The sequence below is a fragment of the Gavialis gangeticus genome, unplaced genomic scaffold, assembly GCF_001723915.1.
Source record: "Gavialis gangeticus isolate Ggan-Ray unplaced genomic scaffold, GavGan_comp1, whole genome shotgun sequence".
Classification (NCBI taxonomy): Eukaryota; Metazoa; Chordata; order Crocodylia; family Gavialidae; genus Gavialis; species Gavialis gangeticus.
Genome location: NW_017729022.1, coordinates 67748975 through 67765426, shown reverse-complemented (window position 1 = coordinate 67765426; position 16452 = coordinate 67748975). Strand labels below are relative to the sequence as shown.

General features: G+C 43.5%; 1 protein-coding gene and 1 long non-coding RNA gene across 2 annotated transcripts in view; both read left to right on the top strand.

Annotated features, from left to right (window-relative positions):
• The first annotated feature begins 7663 nt into the window (after positions 1-7663).
• LOC109296093 overlaps positions 7664-16452 on the top strand; it is a 19968-nt gene continuing 11179 nt past the window's right edge. The window contains exons 1-2 of the long non-coding RNA XR_002096889.1: positions 7664-8168; positions 10070-10078. This is a non-coding gene — a long non-coding RNA (uncharacterized LOC109296093). The remainder of the gene's footprint in view (positions 8169-10069; positions 10079-16452) is intronic.
• On the top strand, positions 13804-16173 carry ASCL4 (achaete-scute family bHLH transcription factor 4). Its single transcript, XM_019515325.1, has one exon. The coding sequence runs from the start codon at positions 14602-14604 to the stop codon at positions 15163-15165; it is 564 nt and encodes a 187-aa protein (XP_019370870.1). The 5' UTR covers positions 13804-14601; the 3' UTR covers positions 15166-16173.

Here is a 16452-nt window from a genome sequence, read left to right as displayed (position 1 = left end):
AGCTCGCACAGCCCCAGGCCCCGCGCGCCGCTTCCGCTTTGTTCCGTGTCCAGGAAGCGCCGCCCGCCCCCGGCTGTTCCCGCCACGGCGCCGCCCCCCGCCGCTCTTCCTAGAGTGGCGCTCCCCCCGCCGCCGCCGCCGTTCCAGCGCCTGCCCTTGGCCTTGAAGGCTTCCTGCGGCAAATCCTGTGCCGGGAGCCCCCGCACAGCCGGGTGGAGGCACCGGTCCCACTTGAATGCATGCCTTGTGTCATACCTGGACCCCACAGCTTGCAAAGACCCATTTCTCCAGCTATTTAGCTGGTCTAATAAACAATGCTGCGCCTACCCAAAGAGCCTGGTGTGATGGGAAGCCCTGGGTACATTTGCAATGCACCCGCGTCCCACCAAGGGGCCCTGCCGGGAAGCCTCTCCTGGCCCGGCCCCCCGATGCAAGGCACCACGGTCACAGTGCAGCCCGGAGTTGTGTGGGACCAACTTGCCCCACTTGGCATGCCATTGGCAGCCGTGGCCTGGGTTGCCCCCACCCCATATGTGTACAGGGCATGTAGCAACATGGGGTTGCCAGACCATGTGGCGCCTTGCAGGGCCACAGTCCTCCCTGCAATGACGAATGTACAATGCAAGCAGTGAGCTCCGGGACTTGTCCTTTTTTCAGCTCAGTCTGACATGATGTAAGCGTGTGCGATGCCCATGCACTAGGGTTGCCAGCCCTCCTGGACTGCCGATTATGGTAGGCTCCCGGCCACTGATGACTATTGAAAGCAATCCGGGAGACTGATATTGTGAATGGGTTGAGCAGTACAATTAATGGCATTATGTCATGTTGGAAAAAGAAATCTGGAATCGATTCAGTCAGAGTTGGCAACCCTACCACACGTGTGCACACCTGTGGACACACACACAGAGTTTTATCCCACTTTCCCGTCCCGGCCCTGTCTTGAATGATTCTCCCCCTCTGAAATGGTTCTCGAGCAGGGGCGACCACTGCTTCCAGCCCTGCAGAGGGGCCAGATGAGTGGCACTGGGCAAGGCTTCAAGGCCGTGTGATCAGGCTCACAGAGCTCCTCTTGGACCTGGAAGTTTGGCAGCAGGATGAGAAGTGGCAGTGTTAATTGCTGCCAATCCATTGTTATCATCAGCTGTGGCACCAGCCTCTCACAGTTGAGGATGATCACTCCCACAGGTCAAGTAAAGGAAGTGGGAGAAGCCTGCATGTAACTTGCTTTACATGAAGAGGCCATTGCAGATTGGCAACTGCACAAATCTCAGTGGAAGAGAAACATGTATCCAGCAGCAAGAAGATCCAAGATGACTGGGGTTACTCTTGCACCGCAGCCTTCATCCTCCTTTGCAACCATTGAGAAGTATGCCTTCTTCATGCACCTGCTCCACCATTGAGGTCTTTATGTTATGCTGGATTGCTCTTTGTCCGATACCTCACCTTTGACCTTACTGCCATGGGTGACGCTACCAGGTGTGCAAGACTCCAGACAGTGTTGCTCTTAGGGTCATCAGTACACACAAGCCTCTCCACCCCATCAAAGTGGCAGTCCATGGAGAGGGCTGCCCTTCCAGGAGCTGTGGGAATTAATACTGTCACCACTCCCCCTGCTGTCAAATTTCCAGACCCACAAGGAGCCCTGCTGGCTGGATGAGACAGCTCCATGGGCTGCATCTTGTTCAGCCTTGTTCTTAAGGCTTGCATAGGACTGAATTCAAAGTTCCTATCCTGTACTTGCTCTGTTCACATCCTGCTGCTAATAGTACATTTGCTATTTTCCAGTAACATGTTACTACACCTGACATGCTAGCTTTATCAACAAATTTAGCTACTAGATTTATTTCATGCACCAATCATGTCACCTCAACTTAATGACCGACCACCGATGTCTCAAATATTCCTTCCCACTTCCATATTCCTTTAATATTTTTCCTCACATTTGCAAAAGTTTCCTTTAAACCTGACTCTTCCTTTACTTCAATATGCATTCAGGCTATATTTTAACAGAGAGCAGTGTCAGAGGGGTTAAGGCATTTAACTCTTATGGGACAAGTTCAAACCCTGCTCTGGACTCATGGTCAGAGGGTGCCCCCCTCAAGTGAACTAGTGGTTAATGGGTATGGGGTCATTCAGGCTGGGGAGTCAAAGGCGGCTGGACAGGACACAAAGCATGGTGCTCTTCTATGTGCAGTCACAGGAGCAGATCCAGGGGGGTGTACTGGTGCACTTGGACCCCCCTTTGATTCCTGCTCCACCCGAAGTTTAAAACCAACTGCCTGGCAGTGGCAGCAGCTTTTCTAGCCAGGCAGCGCTGAGGGAGTCACTTGACTTCATGGCTTCTTATAATCTAACCCATCCCTTCTTAGACCTTCATTCCACCAGTGTGAATGACCCTCTCCTTTTTAATGCTCCATGCTCCACCAATCAAACTATATACCTTGTTCTGTAATTCTGCTGTCTGTAAGCTGCTCCTGGTCATGAACTGCCTATTTCACAGCCCTGCAGATTGTTTTTGACTCATTCCAATGACGTTATATTTGTTTTTGTTTCAATCTTAAACTGAATAATACAGCCCTAGCCCCCTAGCACGTTAGTATAGCTTCTAGTTTATTTTTAACCACAGCAAAATATGTTGTTTTATGTGTGATGATGCACCTCACCGTCTGCACCCCCCTTTTCAAAATCCCAGATCCACCCATATACCCACTGACTAAAGAAACTGGTATACCTTAACTATGCTAGTCCAGTAAGACATAAGGGTTGGGAGAACTTTTGACTGGATGAATTTTAATTTGTCTGTGCACATTTCTCACACCATATGTAAAGTTTGTCCCTGCTTTTGTCTTAAGGCAACTTCCAAAACAGACAACAAACTGATGCCAACTTCTCATTTCCCTACTTTTCTGAACAATATATTCAGAAAAAAATGCGGATGAAGTTGGGTTTACAATAGTTGTTATTTTTATTTAAAGAGACTAAAATTATCAAAATTACTGCGTAAACTTATGGCACATTATAACCTGCCTACCGTCTGATAACCCCAGGTGACCTCTCTATATTTTACCAGCTACATTCTGTCACTGGGTCACCATTTCCCCTCTCCCCCCCACCTACCTGTCTCACACCTGTTATTTCCCACCCCCTCTGATCCTCACTGCCACACATTTGCATTTTCACAGATCTGTATTTTTGCATACCAGTTTCTATCACATCCAGGAGAACACAAAACTGCAGACTCTCCCTCCCCCTGCCTGAAGAAAGGTGTTTGTACCCAAAAGCTTGCAAAGAACAATTTTTCCAACTAGTTAGTTAGTCTAAGAAATCACATTTACCCAAAGAACAATGTCTGCACAAACTTAAAGATTTTGAAGGTTAAGATCTCATATGTACTGTAATATTTCTTATAAAAAATGTAAGATTCTCTTGTTTTCTTAAAGCTTATTCTGATGACTATTTTAAATATCTTCCTTTCTAAAAATAGTAAGAAAAATTTCATTAAAACATCTAGGGTGTTTTAGTTTCTACTCCAAGTTTTATCCATGCTGTTTCTTTGAGACCCAGCAGTTATTCTGTTGCATACCTACCTTGAAAATTCTTCTCACTTTCCTATCCTTCTCCATAATCTTTTAGCTGAGGGAAAATTATATTCCCTTTTCTCCAAAAATGGAGATAAGAAACTGTAGTCCAAAATATTGTAGAGTAGAAATGTAGTTGAGTTGAAATACTTAATTTCTCCCTAACTCCAAACCTGGTACACAAAAATGTGAAATAAAAGCTTGGGCTGAAATCATAGATGTTTGAGATGGAAAAGAATGATAACATTGTCTAGACCACAAGTTCCCAAATTTGCTTACTGAGTACCTACTTCCAGATTTACCAGCTCACCACATTCCCCTTCAGATTTTACCTCTTACATTGTATATTTTAACCCAGGGGCGGGCAATTATTTTGGGTGGAGGGCCACTTACTGAGTTTTAGCAAGCCATCGATGGCCGCATGATAGGCAGCCAGGGGCAGATAAATATTAATTTTCTAAAATTTTTAGGGGCTCCGCAGGCCAGATAGAATGGTCTGGTGGGCCACATCCGGCCCCCGGGCCGCATTTTGCCTACCCCTGTTTTAACCCCTTAAATGGCAATTATTATTATTATAATGAAAATTAAATCTGCCATTACACTTTCTTTTACGTACCTCCCCCCCCCCGAGACCATGTACCACAGTTTGGAAACCCCAGTCTAGTCCATTCCACTGCCAGTACAAGGTTGTTCCCAACAGTACTTTTGGGGGTTTGTTTGTTTTTTTTAAATACAACAATGCATCACTTTTTTACATTACAAAGCAAAACTTTCATATTGGGGGTTTTTGTGATTAAAATGTGGCTCTGTAGTGTTATTGTGATTCTTGGGAAGGAAGCGTCTCTCTCATCTATACTATAAGGAGCTTAGCACACTTTTGTGTATTGCAAAATAATTTTCCAGAATTATAGTCCTGTAAATCATAGTTGCCTGTTATTTGATCTCCATTATAATTAATAAAAACACTACTGTTAGGTAGCAAAATAATTTTGTGTTTCACCTCCAATATCATAGGCTCTTATTTCCTAATTACACCATTGAGACATGTTATACTTCAGATAGTTCGAACACCACACATAAAAACCATGGCTCAGGCTGTACATATATTAGAACTCTTTGATGTATGCAAATGGCTCACAAACATTTACAACACATGTATATTAATCATAGGTGCTGCTCAAGTCAATCCAAAAGTTTTCTTGGTTCTCTGGTTAAGTTAGATATTCTCTAAAATGTGGTTATACATTTTCGTAACCTGATCATGCCTGACTCTTAAATGAGGTGTTATTAAAGTTTCAAAAGTGCTTGATGTCTGTGCAGGAAGGGACTTGAGGGTATTTTGTCGTCTGCACTCCCACCTTTTGATCTTTTGCTGAATCTAAAGTGCTCTGATAGTCTGGAATAGTCACTCCTTATAAACCAGGGGTCAGCATCCTATGGCCCTCAAGCCACATCTGGGCCACAGAGCCATTTTATCCAGCTTGCAGAGCTGAGGGGCTTTGACAGTTGGGTGGCAGGGACGAGAAGCAGCAGCTTTTGGAGTGAGAGGGGGGCAGACAGAGGAGTGGTGACTGCAGTTCTGGCTCCAGCAGCAGTAACAGCACGGGTCACATTGGAAGCAGCCTATGCTCAGACCTAAGCTCCATTAAAGCAGATCCCCCCACTGCAAAATTATTGCTGGCCCCTATAAACTGGTCTGTTTCTTTTAAATAAGGGAAAGAGTCTCAATGTCATTGGGTGTATCTATACGAGATGTTTACTGCATGGTAGACAAATTAGCTGCACAATAAATGCTGTGCATCTACATGTGTACCCCTCTTAGGCCGAAATAAAGTAATTTAAAATACAAGTACTATCATGCTGTGGAGTTTTTCACTCTGTAGCAGTACACATTCAGACACTGCCCTGTACTGAAGCATCCTCGTGCCCCAGCCAGCCCCTCTGCATCACTTTGAGCCAGGGAGAGCAGCATCAGGCTGGCAGGCTGATCTCCCTGGGCCCCTGCCAGTGAGGGCTGTTCCACTCCACTCAACATGCTGTGATCCCAGGTGGATGCTCAAATGGCACACCTAAAGCAAAGTCCAGAGTAATAAGTTCTTGAGTTTATTGCTTTGCATAAATATGCATGCCTATTCAGGGCCAAAAGAATAATGTTATCCACTTTACCTATATTTTCCATTTTCTTGAACAGACAGTATCTCTGTCTAAGTCTTCATATAAATGAGTAGATCTGAAATGCTCAACAGGGTAAGCCCTGGCTGGCCAAATTACAAAGAAAAAAACCTCCCAAGGACCGGAAAACATTTAAGTGAGTGATTTATAATTGTGCACAATCCTTTTTTTTTTTAAATGCATAATGCTACATGTTCATCTGGTCATTTCCCTTTCTCAGCAGAGATGCATCTAACACTTAGAGCACTTGTACAAGTGATGGGGGTTTAGTCCTCAGGGTTTCATTTTATGCCCCCTAAATTGAAATGGTGGATTTTAATTTTTTTCCATCACTGTGTACATGTGACCAGTCAGAAATCTGAAAAAATCCTCAGTGCACTATTCACAGCAAATTACTGCAGGGGTTACTGCATAGCAACCCACCCCCCGATCTCTTCATACTAAATTACAGCATGGGATGCCTAAAACTCACAGCACCCTGATATGTACAGATCACTGAAAGTTGTGCTGCTTCATTACTTTGGATAATTGTCATTTCATTATTTTCATTATTTTTTACACATATTTTTCTTTTTTTTACCTACATGTTTAAACATTTTTATATTTATTTTGTTTTTATTCTTTTCATTCCTATCTTTATTCTTACCTTATTTTTAAGTTTACTATGTCATCAAGTAAACTTTATTTCATGTGTAAACCCACTTACTTTACTCGAATGGTGCACAGCATTATAATATGCACACAAAAATCTCCCTGTGCATATTGGTTGGGTCTTCACACATACTGGGAACACTTCCCGCACATATTGGCGTGTTGTGGTGCTCTCCCTACATCAACTCACAGGGGGTCCCAATCCCCACACAGGGGACTGGGTGGTTTATGCTGAAAGAGCCCCTGTGTCTGGCAGCCACACAGCAGTGCTGAACTGCTGGCAGGAGGGAGGGAAGGACGGAGGAGAGTGCATGGAGTCCAAGTCGAGACAGCCCCTGTGTGTGGCTCTCCTACTCTCCCGCCCCCCAGCATGGGTCTGGTTAGCAGCATCTGGGCCCCTGGAGGCCTGCAGAAAAGAGACAGTGGGTCTTTGTTGTGTGATGGGCCAGCTGGGACCATGACCCATCACAAAGAATGTGCAGCCCCTCAGCTAGACCTGGCCTCCCTCGCACTTGGGCACCAAGTGGGGGTTGCATCCTGCCAAGAGACAGCACGGGGAGGGGTACAGGTGCACCCCTCCATGGCCCTGCAGCCCCCATGTGGTACCAGCTCCTAGGGCCCTCACTCCTGACACACATCCCCATGCCCCCCACAGCCCTTCTGGGGTCTCTCACTCCTGACCTGCATCTCCCTGCACCCCCAGCCCTGCCAGTGCTCCTCACTCCCAACCTTCAGCCGCCTGACCTCCCCCCCCACCAGTGCCTCTCACTCCTGACCTGCAACCCCTTGCTGGTGCCCCTCATTTCCAACCTGCAGTCCCCTTCCCCCCAACAGCCCTCACTCCTGAACTTCAGCTGCCGGTGCCCCTCACTCCCAACCCGCATGGCCGTGCCCCCCCAGCCATGCTGGTGCCCCTCACTCCCGATCCTCAGCCCCCTACAGCAAACAAATGACCAGCCTTTTAACATGATGCAGGGGGTCCTCTGGTGGGAAGGGAGCCATCAAGCCTAGGTATGTGCGCACAGCAAAAGCACCCAGACCGTTCCTGCCAACAACCTTGAGAAAACCCTTTGTCCCCCTACAAGGGGAGTTCTGTGAACCTAATCATGACCCCCCACCATCACTGCAGCCTGACCACCTTCCCCCACCCCCAGTACTAATGTACTTATGAGACAGACAGAAGTGTTGAAACAAATTTTCTTATTTTATTTTTAGAAACACTAAATGGTAACTCCTGAATGTTTTTTAGCATTCAGCACTGCTCCATCGGTGGCCTACAGAGCACCCTTTCCATCTGCAGCAGCTAGAAGGTGTGCAGCCAGGTAATTCAGCACAATAGCTCCCGACCACCATTTGCTTGCTGATCTAAGGGGGCACCAGTAACTTGTCCCCCATATGGCTTTGTGAGGCAGGGCAGGAGAGAGTAAACTGCATCTGCCATGATAAAGCAGGGTCATGGCAATACCCTGGATCACTGCACTGGGGAGCCTGAGCTCATATAATCCTTTTTCCATCATCCCAGGCAGTGACAAATTTCAAAAGACACACATTGCAAGTGCTGCCTGCCCAACTTGCATAAATGCTAGTGAAGCATCCTTGCTGATCAACCACGGCTTGGAAGATCACTGAGGCAAACCCCTTCCTGTTGAAGAATGACTGGCTCTCCTGGGATAGGGATAGGACTGAGATGTGTGGGCTATTCAATGCACCCATGCAGTTAGGGAACCCCATGGCCTGGAAGCCTTCAACAACTTCCCTGGGGTTTTGGTGTCAGATAAATTTGTTTGCCATGATGTCCTGCAGCTACTAGCATACTTCACCTGGCCCTGCAGCTGGCGTACCTCACCCAGCCACGCTGGCCATGCAGGGAGCCACGCCAAACTGGTTTCCAATGAAGCAGAGGAAGCTGCTGGGGGCGGCCAGTTTCATGATGGCCATGGCCACCCTCTTTTCTGGTGCAATGGGGTGACACATGACAGTCTCGTGGCACTCAATGTGTAGTGACAGCATTGAGACAATGTGGAAAATTATGTCCCTACTCAGGCAGAAGGTGTTGATCATCCCAAGACGACAGCATGATGCATTCCACCCAGTTAGAGATGCTCACGTGTGCCCCAACCTTGTGAACATTGCTTTGTAGGTTGATCCACAGACCCTATCAGTCTCGAGCTCCACAGCTACCTCTTAAAGCAATCAGAGAATAACAATTTTTGGTTGTTTCAGAAATGAAGCTGTATTAGAACCAGTATGGAAATCACACAAAATTCTCCTTATCCCATTATCCCTCCCTATAAGTTGTGTTATAGAAACATATCACTTCCCCTCTTAAAAATGACCTTTAAATATCAATTTACACTATTATATATTCATATCAAAGCTAGTCAAGTCAGTAATAAGTGTCACTTAATGAAAAAGCATCACTTGTGTCTGTAGAGGGGTGCACACTGGGGGAAATGGTAGATGTGCAGGCCCCCACTCTAACTCATGGTGTTTTGACTAGAGCCACCCGCCCAATACATAACAGATGTTCACCTGTTGGGTGAGGAGGGGGGTGGTGGGAATTGAGCCCAGGGAGCCTGCCTGCAGTGGAGTAGACAACCCTCTCCCCCACCGTTGCCCCCTCTCCCAACTCTGGTGCTGTCTGCAAGAAGGGAGGGGGAGTGAGCAGGCTGGTGGGGGTGGGCACTGCAAGGCACAGAGGATCCAATCCACGCCCCCACCTCCAGCTCAGGCCAGGCAAACCCCAGCACACAACTCAGTTCCCCTTCCCTCTCCCTTCCTGGAGACAGCCCCAGAGGTGGGGCTGGGCTGAATTGCACAATGGATTGACTCTAGGGAAACACAAGTTACCTAAGGTGCTCCAAAACGGAGTGCCTTCATCTGATCTCTCATTTGATGAAGGTGAATTTGTCAGGAGATCAGTCACTTTAAAGTGCTCTGCAGCCATTCACGTGTGTTATGGCATGGAGCTAGAGCCCTTCCAGGGAGCAGATCACACAACAAATGTAACTTCAGTCTGCACCCTGAATGCCTGAGGAGATGTAATATATGAAGGAGAAGAAAATTCTCCAATACCACAAGCATCTACAACTCCTTAGGAGCATTTATTCCCAAAGCAAAGCCATGATTTCTGTAATGACAGCCTTTACCAGGTTTATGCAAGAAAACTATTATATTCCAATTTATTGCATAAACAGTGTGAATAGCATTGACAGAAGGTTGGAAAGGTAGCAATATATGCTGCCAATGTGAATTAATAGCACAAGTGCACTGTGTTTACTGGAAACTTAGTGTCTTGTCATCCCCCTACAGTACCTGCTGGCTTTGTAGCAAGTCACAGAGCTATCTTTTATCATTAGATACTGGAAATGTCCTGAAATCTTAGACCTTAACTGTACTGGAGGATTCTGCTAGAAGTTTATAACAGATAGCAACTGCCTCTGAAAAGGAACAAAAAATGTGCATACACCTCTGCAGCCTCTGGCAACTCCGTGTAGCTTCTACCAAATCCACATGGCTTCAATTCATCAGCTGTGCTGGTGGGATATGGAGTAGACCCTACGAAGGTACAATTACTATATGCACCTTCCATCAGCTGCTGGGTGCTGAAAGAAGCCTTCCTTCAGTTGGAAAGTTGGTGGAATTGTCCCAGCAGAAAGAAAGGATAGGAGACAGATGTGTGTGTAGAAGTACTAATAGCTTTTAGTATCACAAATAGAACTGCATGAGATAGGGGTTATGCAAAGACCACTGCACTTATTCCATTATTTGGAGACAATACAAGAACCTAGATGGATTAGAGCCATCTCCTATTTTTTAGCTGTTAAACTGGAAAGACTCCACATTTAAAGAAAAAAAAATTACCATCACAATAATAATACATTTCAATGACAGAGACAAACTAAGAAGTTTCCCATATGCATAATTTTTTTTATTTTTTATTTTGTTTATTCCTTAATCATTTTCTTCTCCTTCCTGTGTTCTAGCATTGCAAGTAAAAAAAAAAGTTTTATGTTATCAGCTGGGAATAGATAGGTAGAATTGTATGCATTTAACTGGATCCTGTATTTCTACACCAGTATTTTCATCAATAAGGCTAATTCCCGACAAGATCCAAAGAGAATCTTTGTCAGAAGAAAGTCATTGCTGTGAATCTGCCACTGTGTAATTCAAGGGTTGACACAAGAATAACACTAGTCAATATATCTTATTCCATATACAGGGCCGGACCAGGGGTAATTGGCGCCCTATGCGAACTGTGTACCTCAGTTCCCCCACCACTTCCAATATAGAGGAAAATAAGAAGTCTAGAATGAACTTTTACATGTACTTATTTGATATTCGAAATGAACAATAAAACCATAAAAACAAAAACAAAATATATTGATTGTTTCACACTTTTCATTAACCCTAACACAGTTATAACAGCTAGCCAGGGCTGTTATTTAGAATGATGTTCCTGTTATTTTGCTCTGCATATAATTTTGGTGCCCCCCCCAAATTTTGGCACACTAGGTGACCACCTAGTTTGCCTAATGCTTAGACTAGCCCCATCCGTATAGTGTATGAATAGCATTGATAGTAGGTTAGAAAGGTAATGATATGTGTTGTCAAGTTTTTTTGTAGCTGTCACACCATAAAGATTATATTATTTTGCTTGTACGAATCATTGTGTGTGTGATGTACAATTAAAACCATGACTAAGTTGTATCTGAAAGGAATAATAATTTATATTTTATTTTCATTTATGCAGGCAGTATGTTCTAATAGTTGCAGATAGATAATTAAAAGGAAACACTGAAGTACAAGAAAAGAAGAATGGACACACAACACTGTGGAAGACAGAACAATTATGGAATATACTAATGCAAGTCTCCAAATTAAGAAGATTGATTTTAGGAGGCTGGGGTGGCTGGTGCTAAAGAGCACAGTTGACAGCCCAGAGGTCACAAGTTCACGGCCATCTTCACGGCCATAGCAGAAGAGCTCATAGCACAGCCCTGTCAAATTTCAATGAATCTGGGAATTCTGCTAAATACCTTGTCACAAAGACATGAGGAAAAGAAAGGAAAGATTGACTTTAAGTAGAGGCAGATTAAGAAAAGATCCCTAAACATTGAGACCTATTTCCAGGGGCCTAAGAGGTCTTGATGAAGAGAGATAGTCACTCTTCTCACAGCCACATTACTACCATGGAGCAACTCCTGGTTTCACACAAGGCAAGAGCCAAATTAGATCCTAAAATTCTAGCCAGGTTGAAAAGGACTGTGTAAGGAGAGCAAAGCCTCTTGTAGGGGGAAGGCAACAAGAAGAGGAATTTGAGGGAACTCAAGAAAGGAGATCAAAGTGTTCAAAACGAAAGACCCTGAAGGAGCATTTTTTTCTTGGATCCAATCCCCCTGTGATCTTAATCACATTTTGAATTTAAGATGAAAGTTCTTATGAATTTTAACCTTATTTTATGATGAGCCAAATCCTGTTCATTTTATTTCAGTGGACCTGCTTTTGTAGATAAATGACTAGGATCTGCTCAGCGCAAAGGGGGTCATGACATAAAGCACTGTAGTCCCACTTAAAATCTCAAAATAGAGCTCAGATGGGATTCATGGTGAACAGACCATGTGCTGGCTCTCTGTACAAAGAATATTTGCACTCTAGGAGAATTATATTAGCTTGTCAACACAATAATGCATTCAACAAAACCGAGTGGTACGGTCTCATTTATCTCATGTTGCTGAAGCAATTCAATCACAGCCCTATTGACTCTGCATGATATGAAACCAGCTCTTCTAATCCTTCAAATCAATGTTTGTGTTCTCTTGTGAGAATTTTCTTTTTTTTTTTCAAGAATTAAGAAGCTAGATTTACATTAGGGCAACAGAGCATCCCTTTAACACAGGTGGGATTCCTGCACTGGAAACTGCAGGTGCGCTGCGTTTACAGTAAACATTGGAAAAAAGCCTGGTAGTTGAGAAAGGCATTTGTTACCGAACTGAAATATAATTCTGGCCTTTGAACATGGTGAGGCATTAGGAAAGGTTTTGGAGAACTCAAAGAACATCTAGAATTTTAACAGCTGAAAGGCATTCTTTTATTTCCTTATGCCCACAGTCAATTAAAAAAAAAGTCACATAGCTTTAAAAAAATCGAATTTACTTCTCTACTTATGGTGCTTACTTTTTTGAGCTGGACAATGAAAACAGGTGAGTCAGCATCCCACTTGTTTCTAGACAGAGTTTCATTTCCTGGTCTAGCACAACACTGTAGTGAAAGTGTTGCAAAGCTACAGAGTGAGGTCTAAATACAAGGAAGACCCTCTCCCTATTTTCATGATAATAAATGCTACATAAACTTTAATTGTAGAGTAGTCCATTGTGACCCACTGTGTTCTGACATTTTGGGCATGCTTATACCTTCTCCGATTATGCTAGGAAACACTGCAGTCAAAGCATGCCCTGCACACTTGTTTCCATCAAATCCTCTCAAAATGGAGCATAGCCACTGTTAGAGTAGCTCTGGGTGTACACCAGTGAGAACACCTGAGCCTAGATGCAGCACTGTGTGCACCCTGGGTGTATACCAAATAGCGGCCACATTACATTTTTTTCAGTATTTGCCACTCACAAAGCAGGTATGAGATAAAGAGGGCAATGTTCCCTAGTATGGCCAGAGGCTGGAGGCATGCCCTTTGAGGCTAGAAAGGACTAGTATAATTTTTTAGTGCACGTTAGGCATATAAAATAAATCCAAGAGCACACTTTTTTTTAAAGGCATGCTGATGTCATTATGACCTTTTTTAATTCACCCATGACATAAACAGCCGCCACTCTGAGAAATTTGCTTAGGAACTTACTCTTCTGGGAGAGTTTATCATGAAGACACTGAGTACGGGATGCTAGCTTGCACTTTGAGCCACTGAACATTTGTGACAGTATCTACACAATCATTCAACTTTTCACTTTATGTCCCACACTGCTGCTCACTACACTGGGTGCTCACCTCACCAAATTTGCTCATTCCTGGCAAATGGGGCAAATCCTGTAAATTAGACATATGTCTCCAAAAAGTTTGTACGTATAGAACACACTGATTGATAAGATAAAACCCCCATGATACTGCAGAAGAAATCCCTGGAACAGGCCATCATATGGAAAAGTGGGAGGTAGGGTTTATTTGTCCCTCAGGCAGTAAGAGCATCCTGTTGGCAGTCAGAGGAGGCACAGAACTCACAAGTATCAAAGGAATCCTCAGCTGTCCAACTAGAGCAGGGGCTATAACACAGGGTAGCATCAAGTCAAGTACCATGTAATTGCAAAAGTGTGTATGTGTGTTTCGCAATAATGCATTTTCAGTGCATTGTACTAGCTCTCCTCTTAACTTCCTGAAAAGGTCTCCCCTTGCAACTGAAGAACCCCCCCCTATAAAACACAGATTTCTCGTCCTATTTTTCAATCTGACATGCTTTCAACCACAAGAGAGCACTCTTCCCTTGGATGATCTCAAGAAAGCTGGAAAGATACCATGCAAGTTTTGCAAACTGATTGAGAGCCATTTCAGCTAGACCCAAGCAGCAGAAACAACAAAGGCTGCACTTGCATTTCGGATTTCAGGAGGAAAAGCCTTTGGCTAGTTTTTCAGATGACAGGAGATCCTTGGTTCCTGAGAGGGAGGAGTTCTGCCAATACTTTGAAGATCCCTGTAAACTTCGTAAATTACCCATCTTTTGGAGACAATTATATCAAAAGATGCCGTGGATTACAATACATGAGAAGCGTTTAGAGCCTAGAAGATTTTTTATGTTTGGTGTTAATTCTCTGGTCACACTTTCAAGCTAGGAGAAAAGGAATACAGGAACCCTCTTATTATCTTTTGAAATATGAAGATCAGAGGGAAAAGCTGGGTTTAAAAAAAAAAGTGTGGATTGATGATCCTCAAGACCTGTCTATAAATTAGATGGCATTCTGCATCTATAAAAGACCCAGACTTAGAGCTGATTCTCAGGCATACAGTGGACTTCATGGATCATTAGTTTTGCACTGAAATCTGGATAGAAGTTTAAGCTACAAAAAATAAAAAAAATAAAAAAAAATAGAAATAGGCTGTGGGACAGAAGACAAACACCAATACAACTGTTTCTTCCACACATGGATTAATACAAGCTTGGAAGCCAAATCTGGGAACTGATATTGCACTAGTGAAAATGGATAGTAACAAAGATGATGGACTACTGAACAGAATGTCACTCTCTGGAGCTCTGGCCATGGGTAGCAGCCATGTAACTCCACATGGGTTACCAGTAAGAGAACCATTTGGCGTTCCCTTCCATTTCAGTCCAACATATTGGGACCAAGCCTATTGCAGCCATGCAGGTAGATTTTCCTACATGCCATTCCCTGGATATGTAGGAGTCTATGATTATTCTTTTGAGCCTGCCTTCATTCGAAAGAGGAATGAGAGAGAGAGGCAAAGGGTGCGCTGTGTGAATGAGGGGTACGCACGCCTCCGAGACCATCTTCCCAAGGAGCTTGCTGACAAGCGCCTCAGCAAAGTGGAGACCCTAAGAGCTGCAATAAGTTACATTAAACATCTTCAGAGTTTGTTGGATTGTCAGCCTTTAGGGACCAACACCAAAGAAATTCTCTCTACTAAGACAACGATGGATACTTCCAGTGCTGGTTTAAGAAGGGAATGCAACAGTGATGGAGAGTCTAAAACTTCTTTAGCTTCATCTCCATACAGTGAGTTTGAGGAGACTTGCAGCTAGGAACCATCATCTTTGGAAGTAGACACTTTCAAGACTAATCAAAAACTCTGTCACTATCTCAAGCTGCATGGTTTTTCAAAATGGTCAAAATATATCCCGGGAAAAAAAGAAGCAGACAGGGAAAATAAAGGTATCCTCATTCTCTGGGAGGACTTTTCGGTATTGTTGCATTGCATATAACATACAGGCTGTAAGGAAATGACTCCACTGCAATTGCCTGTGGTGTTACTGATCATGGGTTAGATCACTGAAACTGAAACAGCTTTTAAAATCTAAACGCTCTTCATCTTTTAAGCTGTTTGTTAACATTTTGTATTTCACTCAGTGGGACAATGAAAATAGATCAGTTTCAGAGTTTTTTCTCCCACCCTATTAGTTGGTTTCTTGCCTAGTTTTCATGCACTGCTAAATTGATGCAAGATTTGGTTTACAAATAATATAACTAAGTGAAAGGTCAATTTTAGATTAAAATGTTTCACTGAAAATGTTTAATTCACAAAACCATTTCTATTAAGATGAAGTTTCTGGAAAAGTTTTAAAAACTAGAACCAATCTTTGGGTGTGAGACTATTTGGCACTGCCTTTTTAAATGCAAGTAGATAATTCATATTAAGCATTTTTTGGAGCTGGAAAAATGTGAAAGCATATGGGGCTTGTTTTAAATAACCGTTTTCAGCAAAAGAGTCTGAAATGTCCATTGTAACCAATATTAGCAATACTGGTAAATGCAAAATAAAGTTCTGTAAAATTCTACATAGAAAAATAAAGTGCTGGGGTGAAATTATAGATGAGCTGTCAACCTGCACATCTCCATTTATACAAATTACATTTGCAGATCTATTGATTGTGACACCTCTTTGATGGTCAGAGGTGAAAACATAGGCATTTTAACGTATGCTTACAACTATTGCTTCTAAAAGGAACTAACTCCACTAAAATAATCACCTTATGGTAGGTAGTTTTAATTTGAACCATTTCCACTTTTAAAAAAGTGATCATTTTTCCCCCATATCTCATCCAGTCACAGAAAGTGTCATGCTCCAGACTTGAATTTTGTTAGTGAGGCCACTCTGGGTTTATCTCTAGTGGCCACGTTCATAGAGGTTGTGTGTATGTAACCAAAGCATATATCCCAGGAAGACATTTTGTCTCAGTTTGAAGGCTTCAAGAGATGTATAGATTTCCCTTCCCTGGATCATTCCTTCCAACAGTCAAATGATCCTCATTGTTACACATTTATGGTAAATTTCTATTACAAATTTGTCTCCTATAGAAGTACTTAAATGA

Bases quoted from the DNA above. Each gene is read 5' to 3' on its own strand.
- ASCL4 (XM_019515325.1), top strand. From the start codon at position 14,602: ATGGATAGTAACAAAGATGATGGACTACTGAACAGAATGTCACTCTCT.